The 26,396-nt window shown below is 35.6% G+C and overlaps 1 protein-coding gene across 1 annotated transcript in view; it reads right to left on the reverse strand.

The window, feature by feature from the left end:
- Positions 1-541: 541 nt before the first annotated feature.
- Positions 542-26,396, reverse strand: part of LOC127129844 (tripeptidyl-peptidase 2) — a 45,730-nt gene continuing 19,875 nt past the window's right edge. The window contains exons 15-34 of the mRNA XM_051058964.1: positions 25,713-25,771; positions 24,978-25,132; positions 23,374-23,552; positions 20,374-20,486; positions 20,134-20,304; positions 11,138-11,266; positions 10,919-11,019; positions 10,728-10,845; positions 9,666-9,745; positions 9,235-9,307; positions 8,714-8,799; positions 8,568-8,619; positions 8,355-8,489; positions 7,807-7,881; positions 6,425-6,517; positions 5,927-6,022; positions 5,376-5,474; positions 4,378-4,470; positions 1,914-2,126; positions 542-988 (exon numbers count right to left, since the gene is read on the reverse strand). Coding sequence (XP_050914921.1) covers positions 830-988; positions 1,914-2,126; positions 4,378-4,470; positions 5,376-5,474; positions 5,927-6,022; positions 6,425-6,517; positions 7,807-7,881; positions 8,355-8,489; positions 8,568-8,619; positions 8,714-8,799; positions 9,235-9,307; positions 9,666-9,745; positions 10,728-10,845; positions 10,919-11,019; positions 11,138-11,266; positions 20,134-20,304; positions 20,374-20,486; positions 23,374-23,552; positions 24,978-25,132; positions 25,713-25,771 — 2,279 coding nt within the window. The 3' untranslated portion in view covers positions 542-829. The remainder of the gene's footprint in view (positions 989-1,913; positions 2,127-4,377; positions 4,471-5,375; positions 5,475-5,926; positions 6,023-6,424; positions 6,518-7,806; positions 7,882-8,354; positions 8,490-8,567; positions 8,620-8,713; positions 8,800-9,234; positions 9,308-9,665; positions 9,746-10,727; positions 10,846-10,918; positions 11,020-11,137; positions 11,267-20,133; positions 20,305-20,373; positions 20,487-23,373; positions 23,553-24,977; positions 25,133-25,712; positions 25,772-26,396) is intronic.

Consider the following 26,396-nt stretch of genomic DNA (forward strand, 5'->3'; position numbering starts at 1 on the left):
TTACCAACTAGATTTAACTTTTCTTCCAAAATTTTCACTATTACTAAACATATCAAAATCATTACTTTTAGTGCAATCTAAATATTCGATACTCATTTTTTTACATTTCTAAAATTTCTAATATTTATAGCAAAAATCCGATATTTCCTTAATAAATCTTAAACTCATTCCAAAAATTGTCAAAATTTATTATAAATAAATAAAAACTTCCGCAAATTTTAAAATTTTCGATAATTTTGTCTAAAAAACTATAAATTTCCAATACAAACTGAATTTTGATAAAAGCCCGTAAATTTTTAAATTTTTTGAAATTCATCCAAAAGTATATCGGTAAAATTGCTCTAAATTAGAGTGTCATAAATAAGTGAGAGGACAAGTTAAATTCTCTCTCACTGGGTGAGAGTATAAAACTAGTTTATTCTAAACATTGCATGACATATTTTTTCTCAAATTCTAAAAGTTGTAAATTAAAAAAATCACAGTATACTGATTTAACATTACATAGAAATAAGCTAAAAATATTGAATTTAAAACGATAAAAAACGACAACAGCAACTACTCTTTATTCTTTATTCTGAAGTTACCAAATAAATGTAGAAGATATTGACGATCTCTTAATGTGGAAGCCACGAGGAATAAAAGGAGAGTTAATTGCATAGTTGCCACTTATCTCGCACCATAACTCATAAGCTAGGTAAAGAATGTGCAGAAAAGGTAAAGGATAGATCTTAAGTATAAAAAGATCTAATAATAATGCTGCTACATGTTTGTACGTAGTAGTCTAGTCTCAACATTGCTATAAACTCATTTTCCAATAAGCAGCAGCCCCCTAGAAAAGGGCTAAGGTTGGAGGGAAACGCACAAGCATCCACTGTCTCTCATATGTTGCTAAATGTTTCCATCCAATCTCATCGAGTAATGAGAGCTTTAGCTCATAGAATTTCTTCTTGGCAGGCTCTGCATCATTTTGAATTATGTCACACAGTACCTGAAAATTCATATAAGATTGGTAATTCATCTAACCGAGTTAATATAAGATCAATCACAATAGAAAATACACTTGCATGGAAAACACACAAGAGTTGCTTCATGATTTTAGCCTCACCTGAATATAAAGATCCATGTCACTACTAGTAGTATGCAGTATTCACACAAGTTATGGTATGTAAAATGATGAAAACTCGACCAAACAACTAAAGTATATGGGACGAACTGGTCGGGAATTTGGTTTCATACAACCATAAAACTGGCTGATCAAAGAGCAGCAGTGCCGTTTCGGCGCGTCACTAGAGAATGATATGTCTACTGAACTTTGAATGTATTATCATGTGACTTTATAATTAATCTACATTACCTTCATTATATTGGTTTAATAGTTTGTCTCAAGAATCGATTTTAAAAACATTGATTATATGAAAATACCTACAAATAATCTTACTAATAGGGGTGACAAACAGACCCGTTTAGGTCCGTCCCGCAAAAGCCCGCAAAAAAAACAGGATGAGACGGGTGGTCATAGTTGAGGATGTGGACCTAAAATTTAGGCCCGTCTCGCAAAAAAAAAAAGTGAGGGCGAGACGGGAAAATCCGCAGACACTGCATTTTTTATACCTAAAAATGCAAAAGTTATATAAATGCTCGTAACGGCAAAAACCCGTGAAAAAAATGGGACGGGGCGGAGCAAACACATTAGAGGGTGAGGACCTAAACCCTTGCCCGCCCCGCACTAAAATACGGGCAAAACGGACATTCCAACGAGCCGGACCCGTTTTGCCACCCCTATTAACGAGCAATAAAACCTATAAGTCTATGTTACATGGTGGACACCAGAGTCATATGATACAGTCCGTAATTCAAAATTGGTGGGTTAGCATCCATGCAGCAACCAATATCCATTTTTTAAAAGAAAATACCTTTAATGCTGTCCCAAGCCTCTGAGAACGCCTCTCACGTGTTACCGTGAGGACTCCATATTTAGATGACTTTACATCGACCCATTTCTTCAGTTCTAGAAAATTTTCTTCAAACAAGTCTGGATGACTGCCATCATCTGCAGATTGCTTACTGTCCACACCATTTTTTGCATCCAAATCCTTTGACAATATACACCAAGTCAAGTCTGCCAACTTTTATTTAATAAAAAATAATTAAATGTTACCATTATCATAAAGGAGTGACTCACTTAAGAAGCGTCACTGACTCCTGCGATATTTTCCTTACAAACAAAATGCATATGACTCAATTCAAATTAACCACAAGAGATTATGTGAAAATCTGTTGACTTTTATTTCTCTCTCTCTATATATATATATATGAATCGCGAGTCAACTCGTGAACTCGCCCGAGACGACGTTCCAATCTCATGCTCGCGTGCTGAATCGCATGTAGAAACTCGGTAAACTCGTCCGAGTTAGAAAATCTGACTCGATTTCATTCTTCAGATGCGGCGCATCTGTTTTGAGGGTTTTTTTAGAGAAAACCCTAAGTTTCTAACTAGGGCGTGGATCCGGGTGGAGTTTAATTAAATTCTTATTTATTATTCAAATGGAAATTCATAAAGACTTATCATAATAACTCCTTCTAGAAAAAGGTATGATATCATTATTAAATATTATATTCTTATTTATTATTATCCTACTCCGATCTGATTTATAATAAAATAAAATAAAATAAATTTAAGTTTATTAAGAAATTTATTTAAATATATTTAATTTTTTTGATTTTAAATGAGAGAGATAACACAATTATTAATATCCCCTTAATTAAACTGTCTTCCATTAACAATAATAATTAATGCAGAGAATTTTTTTTAATAAAAATATCAAATACACGTAGATTTGTTGACATTTGTTTATATTTAACACCAAAAAAATTAAAAAACTTTTGCTTATAAACAAAACCGGAAGAAATATTATTAAATTCCGGCCCCTCCCCTACCCGTGTATCATACTAGTATCTTTTATTAAATCCCCCGTTCTTCCATCGATTCGAATCCTTATTTATTAAATTATTATTATTAAATCCCTCTTCTATTCTTTTCCTCCCCTATTCCTCTATTTTCTTTGTCTTTCTTTTATGTGTATCTAATAATTATACATATATTAATACTTTTTCTACCAGTAGTTAAGATAATCAGAGTTACGATTTTTTAATCCTCTACCAATTCTGCATAAGTCAGTGAATTGTTTAGTTTCCTAGGAAATATTTTCAGCTGACTTATTAATTCTTTTAAATAGTGAAAAGTATTCTCCCAATGGAAGCAACAGGGCATACTGTTATCGCTACAGTAAGCACTAAGCACTCAGTCACTGGCATCAGCGTCACTAGACTTTTCTGGAAAACCATCACTTATAAGCCTTTAACATATAGACCTCTAAAGTCCAGGCACCTCTAGGATTAGGTGTGTCTTGGTGTCCGGCGCGTGTCCAAAGAAAAAACTTTGTATATTATACTGAAAATGGGGAAGAATCCTCTTTGATTATGTTAAAGAGTTTCATATATATTTATAAATGGGGACAATTCTCACCTTATAAGTCTATTTTGTAATGTTAAGTTAGGTTTGACCATAATTCTTAAGATGATATCAAAGCCTCATTTAAGATCCGTTGGGTCACCTGCTATTATGTTTCAGTTATCGGACCACCCACTATTTATATTCACGCTTCAAATATCCAATCATGGGCGTGAGGGGTGTGTTACGAGACCTATATCGGACAATATATAGCTTGAAGATGTGTTTATGATTAGAGACAATTCTCACTTTACGAGCCGATTTTGTAGGAATAAGTTAGCTCAAACTCTAATTCTTTCATGGTATAAGAATCTTGATTAAGATTCGTTAGACCACCTTCTATTTTCACGCTCTAGATGTCTAGTTCTGGACCTGAGGGATGTGTTAAAGAGTCTCACATTGGATAATATATCTCCTGAACATATGTTTATAAGTGGAAATAATCTTCACCTTACAAGTCGGTTTCGTAAGGGTGAGTTAAACCCAACTATAATTCTTGAGACATTACAACAGCAGCACTTTAAGGGTCTCCCTTCCTCCCAATGCCATAACGCCATAAGGCCCTGTTCCTCTCACTCAAATTACAAGATGCTGCCCTCTCTAATCCTCCTATATAATTATAGGCAGCATGTCTCATTTATTTGGCCTAACTACCTCTCAACAAAACTACTAACTAGCCCCATTAGCTATTAACTAATTAACAAACTAACCAACTAATTAACTAACAAGTAACAACTTCTTAACTAACAATAGGAGACCAAACAGAGTTAAACTAAATTTTAAGGTATAATAAGGCCTGTCTTGGAAACAATCTAGTTTATGTGAACAAAGGCCATACAGATATTGTTAATAATGCTGAGTCTAACCTTTAGAGATTCAATCTCTGCCAGGGCGAGCCCCTTTTCATACAGTGCCTCTGCTAACTGGTCTCGGGTAGACTCAAACCTTTTCCTGGTATTCTGCAGTGAGATTAAAAGATTATTAATGCCAACATATTTCAAATATCTAAGTTGGTAATGATAATAGTGGTTGTTGTAGCTTTGGGAAACAAAGAAACTTTATGAAGCATTCGGGAACCACTGGATCTCAGAAAGAAAAACAGGAATTCCAGGGGAATTTATTTGAGCAGTATTAGTTAATGGCACCATGTGTCTTACAGAGAAAGAGCCTCACAAGAAATATTATCACTCCCAAGAGTAATGAATCCCTCAACAGGAATTCCAAGGGAATTAATTTGAGCATTATTAGTTAATGGCACCATGTATCTTACAGAGAAACAAAGAAACTTCATGAAGCATTAGGGAACCACTGGATCTCAGAAAGAAAAACAGGAATTCCAGGGGAATTTACTTGAGCAGTATTAGTTAATGGCACCATGTGTCTTACAGAGAAAGAGCCTCACAAGAAATATTATCACTCCCAAGAGTAATGAATCCCTCAACAGGAATTCCAAGGGAATTAATTTGAGCATTATTAGTTAATGGCACCATGTGTCTTACAGAGAAAGAGTCTCACAAGAAAATTTATCACTCCCAAGAGTGATGACTCCCTCCCTTTTATTATATAGGAAATGTAAGATGAGACTTGAATGTTATGAAGAAATAATGAAAAGAAATCATGTGAATGGGGATACACCATCACACATGCCCACTGATTGGATATAGTGTGCCAAAATTTAAATTTATTAACTCCAAATTTATACTTAATGAATGTTTTGACATGGATAACCAGAACTATTGTGATTGACTTAACTCAAGCAATACTAGTACTATTATATAAAGATGTGAGCATTCAAATTTATTTAATATAAGTAGCTGTAACATTCAGCAAAAACAAATTAGTGCTTCGGGACAAGAATGAGCACCTCTGCTTCATCATCTTCTGGGTCATTTTTTAGTGCAAAAAACATAGCTAACTCTTCCCTGTTAATACTGTCAATCACATCATTTGCTGCATCAATCACCTGCACAACGTAATCACATTATCTAGAGTTATACACACACCAATACAAACTTCTATAAGAAAACCTTTTAGGATTCATATGATTATTAATGATAAGATTACTGAGGTAGCAAGGATTGGCTGCAAAGGTGACGCAAGATGGAAATTTAAGCTGTCGTACAATAATGGTTATAATATAGCTGATACTCTTATATATTCATTCCATAAGATGGGAATATACTAAATTATAGGGAACTATTGAATACATGATTTTCAACTTCTGGGTGATAAAGAAAAACAGAATCCAAAAGTGGAACCCGAGAACTCCAGAGACCAGTCATATCGCATTCAAGTTTTCAAGACAAAGTATAAATACAAAATATAGAGAAAAAAGGGAAGGAAAATCAGAGAGATGAAGGAAGAAAGGGGGTGGGGGAACAATTCAGTTAATTGTTTGGTACAGAAAAATTGTACCTCCTCATCATGATGGATTTTATCTTTGATATTACTCCTAGAAACTAAATCTTCCAAAATCTTTGCAAGCAACAGAGTGTACTTTGGATATTCCAACTGCAAGAAAACATAGCATTAAACAGACAACAGATTGCATTTATCAGAATTTAGAAAAACACCAAAACCAAAAGGCAGAAAAAAATATTAAATAGTGAAGAAGATAGAACAATTTAATGAAACAAATTTCCCCTTATCTTCTTTCCTATTACTACGACAATTGTAATTATTATTAAGATCAATATTTTATTTTATTTATTTCCCTCTTTATTTTTTATCCTACCAATCCTTAATCCAACGAATAGATATTATGGGTAATTCTCATATTTAAGAAGTGCTTTTTTTGCTGAAATTATATGATAGCTTTCGCAATATTAATTTGAACACAAAATTTAAAAGAGAAACAAATGAAGACAAAGGCAATTAATTATCTATAACTACAAATAAGCTTTCTTTACTGACTTTTAGCGATGCAGCTAGGTCTTCCCACTCCAAGCGCTCTTCATCACTTTCCTGTTTTAGGGTTCCTAAAACTTTTATTTTTGCATCCCTTACCTGATGGACAATTGAAGGTAAAATTAAAGAGCAAAGATAACTGAAGTTCATCATTCTAAAATGTGAGTTATAGAATAAAACTACATTATGATAACAAACTCAAGCCATAATTAAAATATACATACATCTTCATAAATCTAATACTATACATGCATGTTCAACTTAACTATACACAAAGTTGGAATTTCCGCCTTAATTGCGGTCCGCCCCTAGTCGCCTTAATTGCAGCATTTGGTTTGTCTTAATTGCAGCCCCCAACATCTTCGTTGTGTTGGGTTTGAAAAAGTGGTAGATTTAGTCTCACATTACTTAGAGGTATGACATGTGTTGTGTTTATAAGTGAGGGCAATCCTCACCTTACAAACCGGTTTTGTAGGGATGAGTAAGGCTCAATCCAAATTCTGAAATGGTATCAGAGCCTATCCTAGATCCATTGTTGGACTTCCCGCATCGTCCACGCTTCGGGCTCATTGAAACCCAAGCGTGAGGGGGTGTGTTGGAATTTTCGCCTCAATTGTGGTCCGCCCCTAGTCGCCTTAATTGCGGCATTTGGCTTGCCTTAATTGCAGCCCCCAACACCTTCATTCCCCAAACACCTTCATTGTGTTGGGTTTGAAGGTTGGATTTAGTCTCACATTGCTTAGAGTGTTATGTTTATAAGTGGGGGCAATCCTTACCTTACAAAACGGTTTTGTAGGGATGAGTTAGGTTCAATCCAAATTCTTTTTTATGCCATTAACAGTTGTCTCTTTTTATACTCATCAAAAATAGCTTAACTGTTAAAGGCATAAAATTCACACATCACTTTACCAATAAAGGAAATAAAAACATCATCCACTTAAAACAATCAATATTTGTTCATTAATAGAATTATTCAACAAATTAAATTTTTCATAAAATAACCTATATAATCTATAAATTAATATAGACAATGGAAGATGGAAGATGCCGGTTTTCAATAACAGAACCAACGTATAGAAAATGGTATAAATACTGGCGTTGAGTTGAACTAAAAGATACTTCAATGAAAAAAAATCAGTATAAGTATTCCTGGCATATTTTATATCTAAACTACATAATAACCTTGAGTTATCCTTGTTCGCGGTCGGTCATTAAATCAATATACATGCAATACAGTTTTTAAGTATAAAACATTTCAAAATATGGATAACAATGTAATTTTTAAGAAGAAAATGCAGAAAGAGTGTATATTTAACCACAAGTGAAGCAGACACTAGGATACAAAAACACCATGGGGCTCTTTTATTTGAGTAAGATGACTAATATACCTCTTCTTTTATACGTTCAGAAACAGTCTTTTTGGTAGATAAGGAAGAACCTTTTCCTTTGTCGTCCTCATCAACCTTTCAGAAGAAGAAAAACTTAATCAGACATTAATCAAGGTCATCATGTTAGAATTATACAAACTTTGCAGATTTCATGTATCTTGCTCTGAAATTCTTTGTATCGATTTTCTGTGTTACTTAGTACGGAGAACAATCTATTTATAGACTGTTTTAGTAGGTTAGTAGGTGATAGCTGACTGACACGTGTCAGTCAGTTAGTTACAACTTACAAGGAATCTTATATGCTATAGTAGAGTCTATGCAAGCAAGCTGTCATGAGCTTTTGTTAGTTACAAAGGACCTTATGTGTTATGGGAGTCTATACAAGCTCTCATAAGCTTGAGTTAAGCAAAGCCTTTAATAGACATTAATCAAGGTTAACATGAAAGTAGATTCAACCACAGCATGGTGCATGTTGAAACCAACCACGCAAATATTACAAAGTATAAGAGTGATACATAGGGAGGCATCTTTATAAGACAGAAGATGACCTTATTTGGAGGAACTACATAAGAAATTTGATATGAAGCAGGGTGCTTTTCGGGATTTTTTTTCTCCTCCTGATCAGCAAATGATAGTTTCCCATATGAAATGGCCCCAACCAATACAGATCCTTGTTGAGAATTCTGCAGATATATTACAAATACCATTATGTACTATCAATGGTTATATAGATATGAAGTTAACAACAGAAAACAGTATACCTTGGGAAGCTTTTCTTTTTGCGGTGGACCAAGATATAATCCTTCTTTTATACTATAAATAAATAAATACAAAAAAAAAGTCAATACCGCATCACAAGAAGACATTTAATACTTAATAAATTGGAACTATAAACCTACTAACGTACCCTGGAATTAATATTGAGGACTTAAAGGAACCATTTCCTATGAGTGGGCCATCAGGTTGAGAGAAAAAATTTAATCGAATAACATCCTGGAAACAAAATTTTAAACATAAGTAGTAAAATAATCAAAGTATTAATAGAAGAATGTATATAATCCAAATTTTACTAACATAGATGCAAATTATTTTCAAATAGGAGAACAAATTGATGGCAGAATTACAATACTTCAGAACTACTGGAAAAGATTCACCAAATTTGACACATCTAACCCAACAGCATCAGTGGATCTTTTTGTAGTCAATACAGATCCTGGAAAAAGTTAACCTATTTCTTAAAAAAAGTTGTGTGGGGTGGCAGATCAAATGAAAGGAGTGTCTTATATATGTTTTATTCCGTATCAGGTGATCCCAACTTTATCAAGAGTAATATAACTTGCATAATCTCATCTCAAAAACCTTAAACAGCAGTAGAGTTCAGCAGCAATTGACCATGTGAGAGAGACATCAGATTGAACAATAAACTACCTTCTCCTCCAAATTTTTCTCAAGGAATAACACCAAATGCCTCATCTTTTCCAAAACTTGCACATTGTCATGCCTGAGACAAATAAATTATTGTAAATGTAAATAAGTTGAATGCACACCTTCCTTTATGTGTAATTTTTTTATAAACCTGAATGCACGCCTTCCTTTATGTGTAAATTTTTTATAAACCTACAAATATTCGACTTGCAATACATATGCCAACTTATTATTGCAGGTATTGGTAAATAAAACAAGCTTTTGAGTCCTCTAAACCAAACTAGGAGTTAACCACTATCCCATGGAATTCAAACAATTTTTCAAAATATACAAGTTTGAAGCTAATAACTGTCATCAGGTCTACAGAAAGCTCCAGTGGGAACAAACAAGTATGTGAACTCATAAATGATATATGCCTAGAAAAATTAATATACCTCAAATAGAGCTGCAAATTATATTCTCCCTTGGGAAGATTTGAAGAGCTTGGATAGGCATCTCCACTTGAATACACGCGCTATTATCAGAATAGTGAAAAAATAAAAGAGATTAATGTATGAAGCAAACAAGGCCACCAAAAAACAAAACATGTTGTAATCATAGAAAAAAATTCATTATGTCGAAAGGAGTTTCATGTTGGACAGATATATGGTCTAAATATGGTTATAAATGGGAGGCACCCCTCACCCCATGAGCTAGCTTCTAGGGCTGAGTTAGACTCAAAGCTAAACTCTAAGATGGCATCGGAGTCTATTCTAGATTTGATATCACACACCATGCCCAATAGCCCTTGACGTGAAGAGATGTATTGAAAAAATTTAGGTCTCATAAATAGGGATGGCAATGGGCAGGGTATTATAGTACCCGCCCCAAAACCTGCAGTTTAAAAAAATCCCCATACCTGGGCGGACACCAATGTTTGTACCCATACCCATACCCATACCCGTTTATCCATATTTCTAATATAAAATGATCGATCAATTAGAATTTATCATGTCCTTTTAATTTTTTAACAACATTTATATTAAAACGCGTAGAAATTTAATAGTGATGTATTTAATAAAATTGTTAGATTAACAAATACATAATAATAAAAATAAAAATAAAAATATATAGTGCGGGTATGGGGCGGACTGGATACTAAGGTACTTGTACCCTCATCCATACCCGCTTATTTTAGTGAATAATTATCCGTGCCCGTATCGATTTTACAGGTTTTTACCCTACCCATTGTGGGTAATTTTTGCGGGTATCTACTGGGGAGGGGTACAATTGCCATCCCTACTCACAAATGAATTTACCAAAATACAAAACATGATGTAATAAAGAAAGCCGGCATGTAAAAAAATATTATGGCATACTAAGAAATATAAAAATCAGCATGCCTAAGTATGAGCATAACTTGCATGCAATTTATTATTCATCTAATTATAAAAATTTCTAAAATGCAAACCATCCCAAACATTTTCAGAACAGAAGGAAATTAAATATGAACATACCTTGTTGGAGTCAGAAATCATATAAAATTGAGACTCGAATTTAGTGTCATATATCCGGTCGTTTAGCAATGGTATGTGAGGTTTTACTTGAGCTCCATCTTCCAATTTGACCTTGTAGCTGTAATATCAGATTAATGAGAAAAGACCGTCTAAATGATCCACAGACACGACACAATAAATACAAAACCCACGTCAAAGTCAATGCCAGTATCTGTTTTCCAGATGGAAGTTTATCACGATCTGCTGAGAGTGCACAAATCTTAGAATCTATTGGTCGATAAGGAACCCTAATCTGCATGTTTTGTACACATAAAAGGTACAGGTTATACTCATCGGTATCCCATGTCACCAGCATAATGGAATAGCACAGAATAAAAAGTATTCAAGCAGTCAAGCTTTCAAAATATAACCTTGTTTAGAATAGCCACTGGAGCAAGTTCCTCGGATACCACTAATGTTTCAGCATCAATTCTGACCGGTGCTTCACTTCCATCAAGTATAAGTTCTTCATGATTAACTTTTATCCCATGAAAAACAACCTGAAATTCCATGTTAACACCAAAGTATCTTCAGTGAGGAATGAAAATAACACAAATCACATCCCTGCTTTTAGACAGAGATCATACATGCAAGAGACTGAGAATCCCTCCACAGAAGACTATCCCATGATTCTATATTCAGAGGCCACAAACATCTATATGGAGTAAGGGAAGGACAAATATTGCATTAGTTAGTCTGTTAGTGTTAAGCTCAGCTTGTTATGCTGAGCTGTAAACAGCTCAGTTAATTATGCTGAGCTGTCACTAGTATAGCATCCTATATATACATCAGTCCATATGTAACAAGATCTTTGATGAGTTCTATGGAATAATCAATACAGAATCAAATGATTCTGTTTGTACAGCTCATTTAGGATTAGGATTAATGTAATTAATTAGCTATTATTTCCTGTTCTTTTCTTTTTTGTAATTAGAATTAGCATTCATGGGAAATTAATTCCCCTGATTCTTAGGTCAGATTTTTCTTTCAAATTCTGCCTTATGCAGTCTATAAATACAGCATATGTAATTCTCATAAAATATAAGGAAATATACAAGATATTTCTACATGGTATCAGAGCACGATCTGAACCATCCCTAACCTAGCGCCGCCAAACTATGGAGGATCCCAAATCTGATGAATCGCTCAAAGTGGAGACTGGATCATTTCCGACCAATTCACACGAAGGGCTCACTCACCTCATCACAGGCCATAAATTAAATGGTCAAAACTATACCCAATGGGTAAGGTCAGTCAAGATCTTCCTCGAAGGAAAAGGAAGGGAAGGCTACACAACGGGGGATTCTAAATGTCCGGAAAAAGGAGACAAAAACTTTCAGAAATGGAAACTTGAGAACAACCAAGTAATGTCATGGCTGCTCAATACCATGACAAACGAAATTGGTGAAAATTTCATGTTCTATGACACTGCAAAAGAGATATGGGATGCAGTGAAGGAAACATACTCAAATGTTGACAATACATCTGTCATATTTGAGATTAAAAGCATTCTTCATGACCTTCGACAGGGAGAATCTTCTGTTACCGAGTATTTTAATATACTTAACAAACATTGGCAGCAACTAGACATATATGAAGAGGTTACATGGTGTTGTACAGAAGATCAAAAGAAATATAAGGAGCTGGTGGAAAAAGATAGGATTTACAAGTTCCTATTGGGGCTAAACAAGGACCTAGATGAAGTTCGTGGAAGGATCCTTGGAACCAAACCACTTCTCAAAATTCGAGAAGCCTTTTCAGAAGTGAGAAGGGAAGAAAGCAGGAAGAAAATCATGTTGGGAACACCTAGTTCAGTTCCGTACAGCGAGAGCTATGCAATGGCAGCAAGAGGGAATCAGCCTCGGCCACCACAAAAGAAAACCCGCCCCTGGTGTGAACACTGCAAGAGACCAGGCCACACAAAGGAAACATGTTGGATCATACATGGAAAACCTTCCGAGACCAAATTTTTCAAAGGCAAGGAGGGAAGAGGTAACACGGCATTTAACAATCAAGAAGCTGAGGTATACTCTAACTCATCTCTTTTTAGCAAAGAACAAATGGAGGCTCTTCAAAAACTCCTTCACCAAACCATGTTAACTGCAGAAAAAGGTGGTACTACTGTAGTGGCTCAAAGAGGTAATTACTTACATGCTCTAAACACTAGTAAGGAAAAAATAAAATCATGGATTGTTGACTCAGGGGCTTCAGATCACATGACTGGAGATTTTACTTTGTTTAGTAGTTATTCTCCATGTCCCTATAACTATAATGTTCGAATAGCTGATGGTACACATTCTAAGGTCATGGGTAAAGACATTGGTTTTGCTGTAAGCATGGCTAGTCGTTATATGTCAAATCCAACTGAAACTGACATGAGAAATGTGAACAGAATTCTCTAGTACCTGAAAGGTACGCCAGGCCGAGGACTTTATTTTCAAAAGAACTCAAACAGAGGCATTGAAGTCTACACCGATTCTGATTGGGCAGGATGTTTATCTGACAGGAAATCAACTACAGGCTACTGCACATTTGTATGGGGTAATATGGTAACTTGGAGAAGCAAGAAACAATCTGTTGTGGCTAGGAGTAGCGCAGAAGCAGAATTCAGAGCTATGTCACAAGATATTTGTGAAGGAATTTGGCTTAAGCGAATGCTAGATGAGATCAAAATTCCTACCAATCACCCCATGAAGATATTATGTGATAACAAGGCTGCTATTAGCATTGCTAAAAACCCGGTACAGCATGATAGAACAAAGCATGTGGAGATAGACCGACACTTCATCAAGGAGAAAATTGATCATGAAATTATAAGTGTTAATCATATTCCATCATGCCAGCAAACTGCAGACATTCTAACAAAAGCCCTTCCAAGGAACATATACGAGAATATCAGATCCAATCTGGGTATGATAGACATCTACCACCCAGATTGAGGGGGAGTATGGAATAATCAATACAGAATCAAATGATTCTGTTTGTACAGCTCATTTAGGATTAGGATTAATGTAATTAATTAGCTATTATTTCCTGTTCTTTTCTTTTCTGTAATTAGAATTAGCATTCATGGGAAATTAATTCCCCTGATTCTTAGGTCAGATTTTTCTTTCAAATTCTGTCTTATGCAGTCTATAAATACAACATATGTAATTCTCATAAAATATAAGGAAATATACAAGATATTTCTACAAGTTCATTTCTTACAAACAGAGTTTCTATGCATTCTTTATCATTCTCTAATATGGTATCATGAACTTGTGATCCATCACAGCCATGTCTTCTTCCGCTAGCAATGCTTCGCCGTCGTCGCCGGAAAATTCTTCTTCGCAAAATGCAGCATCTTCATCACTGAAGAATGCATTCAAAACGTTTGCGCAACAAATCAGCATCAAGCTTGATAACAACTTTCTTTCATGGAAGCAACAAGTTGAAGGTATCATTCATATCCACAAACTGCATCGTCATCTTGTGAATCCGGTGATTCCTGCCCGATACCTCTCAACTGAAGATCGTGCTTCTGATTCCGAAAATCCAGCATATCTGCTATGGCATCAAGAAGATTCGTTACTCTTCACTCGGCTTCTAACTACACTCTCTGAATCCGTACTACCACGCGTCGTCAAATGCGTTCATGCGCATGATGTCTGGACCGTGATTGATCAATTTCAAAGAACTCAGATCTACACTAAATTCAGACAACTTCGCTATGAACTTCGTAGTATGGAGAAAGGTGATCACACCATCACACAATATATAGGTCGAACTCAACAAATCGTTGATATCCTTAAGTTGATCGGAGATCCGGTGTCGCGTCGCAATCAACTGGAAACAATTGTTTATGCATTACCACCGGAGTATCAGGCACTTGCGTTGATTATCCAGTATCGCAATCAACCGTGTGAACTTGTTGTTGCTGAAACGATGCTCTTATCACATGAAGCTCGTCTGGATCGCGCTCCTCGAAGTTCATCTCTCGAATCCCTCATTGTTAACCTTACTCAAGGTAACCTCACATAGTCGTCACAATCAATGATTGCCACTTCTCCTGATTCAGCCTCGTCTCTATCCAGTCATGAATCTCAACCACAGTTTGATGCTTCTCGCAACAATCGTGGTGGTCGTTCTTACAACATCGCGGTGGCGGCCGTAGTGGTGGTAGGTCTCGTGTGCAGAGTCAAATCTGTTCCAAAATTGGACACAATGCTAAAGTGTGCTACTACATGCTCTCAGTGCAAAAACCAAACCCCAATCAATGGCTCAATCCAGTCGTTGCTCAACAACCTCCCTCTAACTTTGGGAATCTGGCAGCACTCCATTCCTCAACAATAATTTTCAAACCAGTGGCGTGCACCCTCATCTACTCCACAATGGAGTGTGTAACACCCTAAACACCGCACATAATCTATCACGTAAACTAAATATAAAATAAAATCACGTAGGGTGTCACACATTCATAACACAAATGACCTGCTCTGTAACACGGGTTTCAACAGTAAATTTCAATACACACATTTATAATAAGGATGTTTACACGACATCCCACTTATCTAAATCATACCTGGGATGTTTACACGACATGCATCTCATCTGATCGATATTATATATTTACATAATAAGACATTAATAACTTATCACTGCATGCTCACTTCCATTTTAAAGTATCATCACAATTATGAAAGATAAAACAAGTAATAACATCTAGTCTCAACTTCAATTGTAATAACAAAATAAGAGAGTTATAATTAATCAACTCAACATCTTAAGAATTCTGAACAACAAAATTAGTCTTATGACATCAGCATAATCAGACATAAGGAATAAAATAAGCGTTTAACCCAACTCGACGTTACATGATCAGAGCAAGGTACCACTAGTAAAAGCGAAAAAATAAAGAAGTAATCCAAGAGCTACCTTCCACTTACTTTAGCAATACTACTCTTGAGTATCTGCACGATACCCATGTAAAGGCAACATTCCAACAGAAGGGGTGAGAATTCATTTCAATAATAACGATATAGAATGAAGAATAGAGTACAACATTTACACAATCATACACAACAATATATCACATTCTTACATCCAAATTATAATCAACATCATACACGACAACATCTTAATTATCATCAACATCATACAAAATCACATCTCAATTATCATTAACATCAGATGCAACAACATCTCATCCAACAACACATCAACAACAACCAATACAAATGTAACACTTATGCAATATACCAACACCGACTCGACATGCACGTGGTACCGAATATGAACACTCAGGTTCATCTCACTCCATAATCCCCACCATAGGATCGATTCCCTCTTAGAGCCAGAGCACACCAAAATCGCTATCATCACCATAGGTAACGCTTCACTAATCCCCCATAATAGGAATTAACTACGCGCACCCGATCCATCACAATGGGATCGAGGCTCATCAAAACTCGTTACCATCAACATAGATAACGCTTCACTAATCCCTCATAATAAGAATTAGCTACTCGCACCCGATCCATCACATAGAATCGAGGCTCGCCAAAATTGGACCGAAGCACGTACGCCAAGATGCATGACTCTCAAATAAAATGCATTAACACAACAAGGTTCACCTAAAGGATCCCCACACATATCTCATCATTTATACATAACATCATTCATTATGCAACTAGCAAATCATGTTATCACGTGAATAATATCAACAAACAACAGCAATTTGTCAACATCTTAACATCATAGACATAACAACATAATTATCACACCAGGATATTACAACAATACAACGATTCATGAACCAAACGTATAAACCAATACATTTATTAACATAGTAGGCATGTGAATATTATTAAAACATCTCAACAATCACTACCATGTTATAGGTCTGAGCGTTAACTTTCTAACGTACAAACGGCATCAAAATCGGATACACGGAATAAAAGTTATGACCAAAATCGTCGGGATATGTCAACAATTCATTAATCGAACATATGAACAAAAACTTGACCAACACAGTAGGCATAAGAATAATACTCAAACAATTCACTTATCACCATCACGTTATATCTCTGAGTCAGTTTTCTAATGCTTCAAACCTCAACCCAAAATTATTCACGAGTTGAAAATTATGATCAAAATCGTGCACGGAGGCGTTACTAAAAAGTTGTTGTTTTCTAAAATTTCCAACACAATATTTATCTTCTTCAACCTCAAGAACGTCCATGAAATAATCACCAAAATTATTTTATCCCAGAAACAAAGTTATAGCCCTCTATTTCAGATATTCAACGCTTCAAACGGCACTCGATTTGGACTTACGGATTAAAAGTTATAGCCAAAATGATTTTGACCGAAAAACACAAAAAAAAGACTCCCACGGTGAGCTCGGCCGTGATGGACAGAATGCAGAATTTTCTGCGTTTTTCATCATTGGAGGCCTTCCGAAACTCCGATTTCGATTCCGTAAAAAGTCAAACGCTAAGAAAATTACAACTCAATACTCTAATTATCTAAAGTTAATTTACACTTTTAACACAATTAAATAATCTAATCATTATTTTAACATTATGTCTAAAACCTTCAAAATTATAACAATGGTGAATATAGGTTCAATCATCAAAACAAAAATAATACACGCATATAAGGCACATGAAATTCATCATATAATCATCACATAACAACCATCATAGCATCTAAATTCAAAATTATGAATCAAAACACTCAACCCTAAAGAGGTTAAGGGTTCATCCATTCTACTCTTCTACCATACTCTTGATTATTGGAACAAGTTCTCACCCTTACCTGAATTCCTTGCGAAAATTCTGAATTGATGAAACCTTCACTCTCTTCCCTTGATTATTTTGCCTCTTGCTTCTTTGCTCATTTTTCTCAAATGTCACGTACTGTGAAAATCTCCTTAAACCTAGGTTTCTCTTAACTTTTTATTTTTAGTGTAAACTTTTCCAAATCACCAACTTGATCCAAACTTAATTATCTCATATTCCTTCCTCCCACTAACTTTCTCAATTTCTCATATTTTGCCAAATTATTCTATCTTCACTAACTAATATAATAAAAATAAATAAAACATTATTTTTAATTATCAAAACTATTCTAAATTATTCGACTTACTTCTATCATCTCATATACCCCTAACTCAAGGATACATACCCGCCCAACTCTCAGCCATAAAATAAATCATCAAAATGCATAATTCAAACAATTAAAATATAATAAAATATCTAATAAAATAACGGGGTGTTACAACTCTCCCTCACTTAAGAAACTTTTGCCCTCGAAAATTACCTAAGGAAAACAGAGTCAGATACGACTCTTTCATCTACTTCTCACTCTCCCAAGTCATGCTCCCACCAGCTGGTCCACCCCAAACTACCTTCACTAAGGCAATCTCTTTACCATGCATTTGCTTCACTTCTCGATCCTCTATCCGCACGGGTGATACCTCAACAGTTAGGTTATCTCTCACCTGCACATCATCCACCTAGATCACATGAGATGGATCCGAAATATATCTCCTCAACTGAGACACATGAAACATATCATGAAGGTTAACTATCGGCGGCGGCAAAGCAATTCGATAGGACATCTCTCTTATCCTCTGTAAAATCTGGTACGGACCAACAAAACGCGGCGTGAGCTTTCGAGACTTCAAAGCTCGACCAACACCAGTTACTGGCGTAACTCTCAAAAATATGTGATCTCCCTCCTGGAACTCAAGTGTTTTCCTCCTCTTGTCATGGTAACTTTTCTGACGAATCTGCGACGTTTTCATATTTTCTTGGATCATCTTTATCTTTTCAATCGTCTGGTGAACAATCTCATGTCCGAGCACACCACTCTCGCCTGACTCATACCAACACAAATAAGTTTTACACCTCCTATTGTACAACGCCTCATATGGTCCATTCTGATACTATAATAGAAACTGTTGTTGTAGATAAACTCAATCAACGACAACTAACTATCCCAAGTACCTCCTTGTTCTAGCACACAAACCCTCAACAAGTTCTCCAAATACTGGATAGTCCTCTCTATTTGACCGTCTTTCTACGTAAGAAAAGAAGAACTCAACTTCAGCTTAGTACCCAAAGTAACCTGCAGACTCTCCCAGAACCTCGATGTAAATCTCAGATCTCTATCTGTCACAATACTTTAAGGATTACCATACATCTTCACAATCTCATCAATATAGAATTCAGTCAGCTTCTGCAAAGGATAATTGATCCTCATCGATACAAAATGAACCGATTTGGTCAATCTATCCACAATCACCCAAATTGAATCACATCCCTTTGAAGTCTTCGGCAAACCTGTTACAAAATCCATGAAAATACTATCCCATTTCCACTCTGGAATATTCAACGGTTGCATCAGACCCAACGACTTCAGATGTTCGATCTTTGACTTCTGGCAGGTTAAACAAGCATACACAAATTCGGAAACCTCTTTCTTCATCCCTGGCCACCAAAACATCTTCTTCAAATCTTGATACATATTCGTAGCACCAGAATGAATACTCAATCCACTTATGTGACCCTCCTCAAGAATACTCCTCTTAAATTTGAATACATCAAAAACACAAACTCTATTTCTGAACATCATCACACCATTTCCATCAACTCGGAAATCACATTCATTACCTAGGTTGATTAATGTGAGACGATCTATCAAACTCAAATCAGATCTCTGACTTCTCCGATCTCTTCAAGGATACCACTCGTCAACTTCAACATACCCAACTTCACACTGTTAGGAGTTTCTCCACCCACTAACTCATATCTTTGAATTGCTCAATCAGTTCTAACTCTCGAGCCATAAGCATCGACCTATGTAAAGACTTCTTACTCATCGCATCAGCTACAACATTAGCTTTATCCGGATGGCAACTCAAATCAAAATCATAATCTTTCAGAAGTTCAAGTCATCTCCTCTGCCTCACATTCGACTCTTCTGATCTTTGATGAGTTCATATGTAACTAGATCTTTGATGAGTTCATTTAATACAAACAGAGTTAACTCATCTTCAATGCATTCTTTATCATTCTCTAATAACAAAAGTCTGTAAATGGCCTTAAAAGTTCATTCATGTCAACATGTCATTTCCTTGAAGTGTTATATAGTTAAAATATAACAAATTATCAACCATTATCATATCATTCAAGCAAACCAGGGTAATGTAAGGAATTTAAATAATCAACAGGATAAACTAACTACTGAAAGTTTTAGGAACATGCATCATAGACCTATCAATTCAAAATTTAGGAACATTTTCCAGTTTTTATAAGAAACACCAAAGTCTATCCAATATCAGGTGGGGAAACAAGTTTATCTTAAATAGTAATTCTGTTACCTCAAAATTCACACTGGCAGTTTCATGACTCCCAATGCCACTTGACCAAAACTGAGCAATGACTAGTTCCAATGTCTGACCACTTACTACCTTAAAGGTAAAGCTTTTGGCACCCGAAGAAGCAAAAGTTATCACTTTTTCCCATTTCAGAGGTCTTTGCAATGGGCACATCTGGCCATAGAAAGCATGTGAAAAAGAACCCTACACAATCAAACAAAATGTTCAAGCTGCAAATTTTACCTGAACAGCATCCACAAAAAACTTTCGAGGTATGTCACACCCTGACGTTTTCATTGTTACATCAGCCCAAGATGCACCATGTGGCACTTCTATATATCTCCTTTCTATATGTCCTAATAAAACAAAAACAAAAAATATATATTGAATTAACTGAAAGTGTTAGACTTTGTATTGTACACTTGCCTGTTTGGATTTGGATAACTATGATTGGGCGTATGTATAGGACACTTGTAACTATTTGGATTCACACATGAATAGTGTTTTTATAATAGAAAGACTAGGTAGTAATAATTTGGAAGCCTCCATACACACAAATATACAGTAAGCATTGAGTTGTAGTTATATCTAAGGAAAAATGAAAGCTAATCTTAAGAGATTATCTAAAATAATTTATTATGTAATAATGTGAACGGATATTTTATCCATATATTCTAACAAGGACTGGATACCTGAGCTACTACACCTACATTGTGAATGTAATGTCATAAATAATTTAAGACAGAAATTTCAAACATTAGATGTATGGGAGTATTAAAGTGAAACTGATTTGAGAGGAAAAACAAAAATTCTATTGATTGAAAAGAGAGAATTTTACAATCTGTTCTGTTATGATGCAGTAGGGTCTATTTATAGACTATACCATTGACAGCTAATTATGTTAGGACAGTTACAGCTAGCTAAGCATTCTGTTAGGACAGTTACAACAGCTGGCACTAATTCTAGCACATGCCTAAATTACAAGCTAGTTATGTAAACTATAAACTGACTTATCTAACACTCCCCCAAAAGATCGGGGTGGGCTTCCTTAGAGACCACCTTAAGCTTCGCACGAAAAACAAGAAACATATCAGTGGGGAGAGGTTTAGTTAGTACATCTGCAATCTGACAATAACCAGAAATTTGGACAACATTGAGTTGTTTAGACGTGACCTACTCTCAAACAAAGTAGAGATCTATCTACATATGCTATGCTTAGTCCAGGCGCATGAAGTACAAGATTATGAGCCATAGCAACCGTGCTTTGATCATCACCGCAGATGATAGATGAAGTACAAGATTATAGAGAGAGAGAGAGAGAGAGAGATTAATTACTATACACTGTCAGTGTAAAAAGTTTTACACCGCCAACTCATCACCATCATCCGTTTGTATTACTTTATAGATTTTTAAAATAAAAGTCAAATTTCTTTTAAAAATTCGACGAATATGATTAATTGAATATATATATATATATATATATATATATATATATATATATATATATATATATATATATATATATATGCACGGTTTGCACTGGTAAGCATAGCATTAGGTTGTGGATAGGGCTGTGAATAGGTGGGGGTAGTGTGATAGTATATGAGGTGGTCTAGGTTGAGTGTGAGGTGTAGGTGCTACATAGGAAAAACCATTGGAAGCATAGGGGTTAGTATAGGCATTTTGAAAAGTTGAATATCCCGTAAAATCATGAGGAACATGTGCATAAAAATGTTGATTAAATCAACGGCAACAATTATTAGCCATGTGTCAAAATTTGAAGCATGCTTGACATTGTATGTTACCATAGTGACCACGCCCACGATCGCCACGATCACCACAAGATCCATTACGGCCACTTCTGCCAAATCCATAACTAGAGGGAGTAGACACAGGTGAAGAATCATTACAAGGTACCTGAGTAGATGCATTTGTATAAGATCTACCAGATGAAGATGAAGATGAAAATTCAGGAAGAGGTTCTGACCGTGTGAGATTGATCGAAGCATTTTCAACAATGGATGACTTCTGGAACTTTTCATAACGCATCTCATGAGCAGGAGCAAAGCATCAACTTCTTCAAGCAGAATGGACTCAAATTTTCTTTCAGTAACTGATATTACTGGTCCAAACTCGTGAGAAGACCTTCAAGCACAACATCAATATGTAGTTGCGAAGGAATAGGATCTCTCCAAACTCATGAGAAGACCTTCAAGCACAACATCCTAATGTAGTTCCGAAGAAATAGGATCTCCTACAGAGGCTAGAGAACCCACCAGTGCCTTAACACGAAGTAAGTACTCTTCTACAATATTACTGGTCCAAACTCATGAGAAGACCTTCAAGCACAACATCAATATGTAGATGCAAAGGAATAGGATCTCCTACAGAGGCTAGAGAATCCACCAGTGCCTTAACACGAAATAAGTACTCTTCGACACGTGAGTTTTCAAAATTAAGCATGAATTCGCTCCAACAGTTCACAATATTTGGTGCATTCAAGAACACGAGACATGAAAGAACCAAATAAGTTTGATTGCAACCAGGACAAAAGCCATTGATCTTGACAAAGCCATACGTGATACTCAGGGTTCTCTGTTCGTATTGATGAATTAGGGCTTTGAATAAACTAAGAAGGAATAACTGGAAAATAGATGAAATCTTGAAGATTGTGAGCGACGATGATTGGCTCTACCTGTTGGCGCCAAATCAGAAAATTCTTTTTATTGAGATTTTCTGAAATCTTTAGATGAAACTTAACACGAGGCAAGTCAGCATCAGAAGGAGGAACAAGTGTCATCGGAGTAGGTGAGTGTAGTGGTGAAGGAGAAATAGGGGGATTTATTTCAGTTTTGGCCATCATGGATCGAACCAGAGCTCTATGATAGCATATTAAAGTGAAACTGATTTGAGAGGAAAAACAAAAACTCTATTGCTTGAAAGATAGAATTTTACAATCGGTTCAGTTATGATGCAGTAGCATCTATTTATAGACTATGCCATTGACAGCTAATTTTGTTAGAGCAGTTACAGCTAGCTAAGGATTCTGTTAGGACGGTTACAAGCTAAATTACAAGCTAGTTATGTAAAGTATAAACTGACTTATCTAACAGGACAAACGAAAAAGTCCCCTAGGAAGCAGCTCAAATGTTTTGGCTGGAATGCAGTTTACATAGGCCCAGTTTAAATCTAAGCAGTAGGACAGCAGAAAGTAGGAGATCAATTTCATGGACTAACGCAAACCTGGCTGGAATAACATATTTAAAAATGAAACTTGTAGAGACTGGTTAGTTACAGCCTTGGCCTTTGTTATGGTAACAGGAATTCTGAAAATAGGACCACGCCATGGCGCTTTGCAGTCGATACCATAGACTTCATAGTAGTGAAGACCATCACATAGATTGGAAGGATCCACAATTACACTGAGAGAGAGGAAGAAAACAATTTGTAAGTCATTAAAAAACAAAACTACAAATAAAATCATCTAAACTCAATAGCAATAGACACACTTATTTTGTTTTAGTTCTGCCAAATGAACTCATCCTCATCGATGATTTCATAATGAATATATTTCATTTTTAGAATTGAGGAAATTAGTTTCCCTTGAGTGCTTTAGCTATGATTTTGATTGGATTTCTGATGGATTAATTTGGTCTGTTTTCCTAAAAGAACTAATTGCTCACATAATATTAAATTTGTGCGGTAAATGTGTTAAAAGAATATACTTTACATAGCTTCTGCAGCAGTACTCTGTTTTACCCTATTATGTGCATAAAGCTGTTGACAGTTGTAAACATCCCATAACTAATCTCTTATGTTACTACCTTGTACTAAAAATACCTGAGTTCTATATCTCGGTCTCGTAATTAAAACAGAACCGTAATTTCAATCTACAAAACCTAGACCAGATACTTTCATGGTATCTAGAGCCAATGAAGCTTAATAATGGCTTCCAATCTTGTTCCTCCTTATTCTACAGTACCAGATGAATCACACAATTTTCAGCCACCACACTCGCAGAATCCACCGCACTCTGCAATCGCTATCACCCCTACTGCAAAACTCAAAATTTGAGCAGTGCAGCACCAGTTCCGCAGTTAATAATACAATGCCTCTTTCGCCTGCAAATTCTGTTTCGACAAGCACTGCTACGATGCAGTTCTCCTATAGTATCACTGATAGAAATTCTCATTAGGAAACAGAAGGTTGATCCTGTGCTGATCATACCGCTGGTATTGAGAATTCAGTACATGAAGCTTGAGAGCCTCAAGATCAATTGTCGCTCAACAATAAACTGATTGTGGGATACAAATAATCAATCGACACTCAACAGTTACGGATAGCTCATATTTTTTACCATCCGGAATACAAATTTTGCTTGTTTATGATTTGAGAACAGAACTGATGTCTGGCCTATTCTCTTGTAGAGAAAAAATATATTTTCAGTCACTAATAAAATAAATATCTACATATTAGGTTTAAATAAGTTTTTCGTCCCTAAAATATATTAGCTTTTTTTGTCCCAACAAAAATTCCGTTCAAACTTTCATTCATCGCATATTTTCTGTTTCTAATTTTAGTTCTCACATTTAACTATAGTAACACCTATCTGTCGGAACTCTATGTGACTTTTTTTATGGAGGTGGCAATTTTGAGACCTTGAAGTATTAATTTTACTATCCTGTTTATGGCAATATTTCTATGGCCAAAAAACATATTTAACCATTATGTGATACAACAAGATCTTGACTCCCCTTCCCGATCCTAAGTAAGATATTGATTTTTACTATTTTGTTTGTGACAATATATAAGCATGAAAATAAAATGGTAAAGAAACGTAAACTAACTTGAAGGTGCGACCATTATGAGTGAGCAAGAGATAGTCAGGGGTCTTCACAACAGTCTTTTCAGTAGAATGTAACTCAATGCATTCCTCAAAGGGAATCTTTTCCTCAAAGTTGCTGGCATCTTCATGAAACTTTGGATTAACTTGCACTATCCACTATGAATAAGTACAAGCAGATGTTAAAAAGCTAGTGGCTGTGAGTAATATCGATAAAACAGAAGCAACCAGAAAAGGCATTTAAAGTGAATATAATTACATAAGGTTCTAAAGGAGAAGTATAATAAAACAATCCACTATTTTCTACTCTTCTGTCTAAATTAGATGCAGGTGAGCACCAGATTCAATGTGTGTTTAACACTACAACCCTTTCCCATTTTCTCTGTCTATTTCCCTTCTTCTATACCATTTCAAGGCTCTAAGCTTTCAGTGTAACTCCTCACCAATTTTTAACAAAAATTTTTGTTAGCGTTCATTCATCAATATCTTAGCAAGGAATGTAAACTAGTTTAGGATTATTTAGTCTTTAATTAGTCATCATTTGATTTGACCCCTGAATGGATTAATCAAGATCAGATTCAAGACATCAGTAATTAGCTTTCTCACTTAATTAATTAAGATCCGATTCAAGACATCAATAATTAGCTTTCTCACTTAATTAATCATTTACAAGTTTTGAAACTCCCGACTCAATAACCATCACCATTGTCATGCTCACCAAATTTATGAATGTTCTCACCTCAGTAGTCTGTCGACAAGCACTAGGCTCCCTCAAGTAGATGCCTCGTGATGAAGGACCTGCCATCAGCAATCATATAAAAGACGTAAGTTTGCCAATTTCAAAAGCTTGCTCTTAGAAACATGTAAGCTTCCGTTGAAAAATATATTATTTCCGGTTTTATTATTGTCTTTAATACTATCTTTATTTTTCTTTATTCTCCATTAAGGAGAAAATCAATTGTAATAATTGTATCTTCACTATATTAACCAGCCTAAGGCTGACGAATAAAATATTACAGCTTTTATCTATTTTTTCCAATATGGTATCAGAGTCTCGTTTAAGATCCGGTGGGCCACCTACTATGGTTTCCGCTATCGGGTCACCCACCATTTATTTCCACGCTCCAGATGTCCAGTCCTGTGCGTGAGGGGGGTGTTAAGAGTCCCACATCGGACAATATATGGCCTGAACATGACTTTATAAGTGGGGGCATTGAACATCGTGTGACTTCTTTTTCTAGAGCATTGAACATCGTGTGACTTCTTTTTCTAGAGCAACGCCTTTGTAAGAGACACACCACATATTCACCCAAAACCTTAAGGTAATAGGTGGGTGGGTTCTCTCACTTATAAATGCTCAAGTCTCCACATTTACAATCAATGTGGGACTATTGTCCACACTACTCACACTTGATACATTCTC

The sequence above is a fragment of the Lathyrus oleraceus genome, chromosome 1 (assembly GCF_024323335.1).
Source record: "Lathyrus oleraceus cultivar Zhongwan6 chromosome 1, CAAS_Psat_ZW6_1.0, whole genome shotgun sequence".
NCBI lineage: Eukaryota > Viridiplantae > Streptophyta > Magnoliopsida > Fabales > Fabaceae > Lathyrus > Lathyrus oleraceus.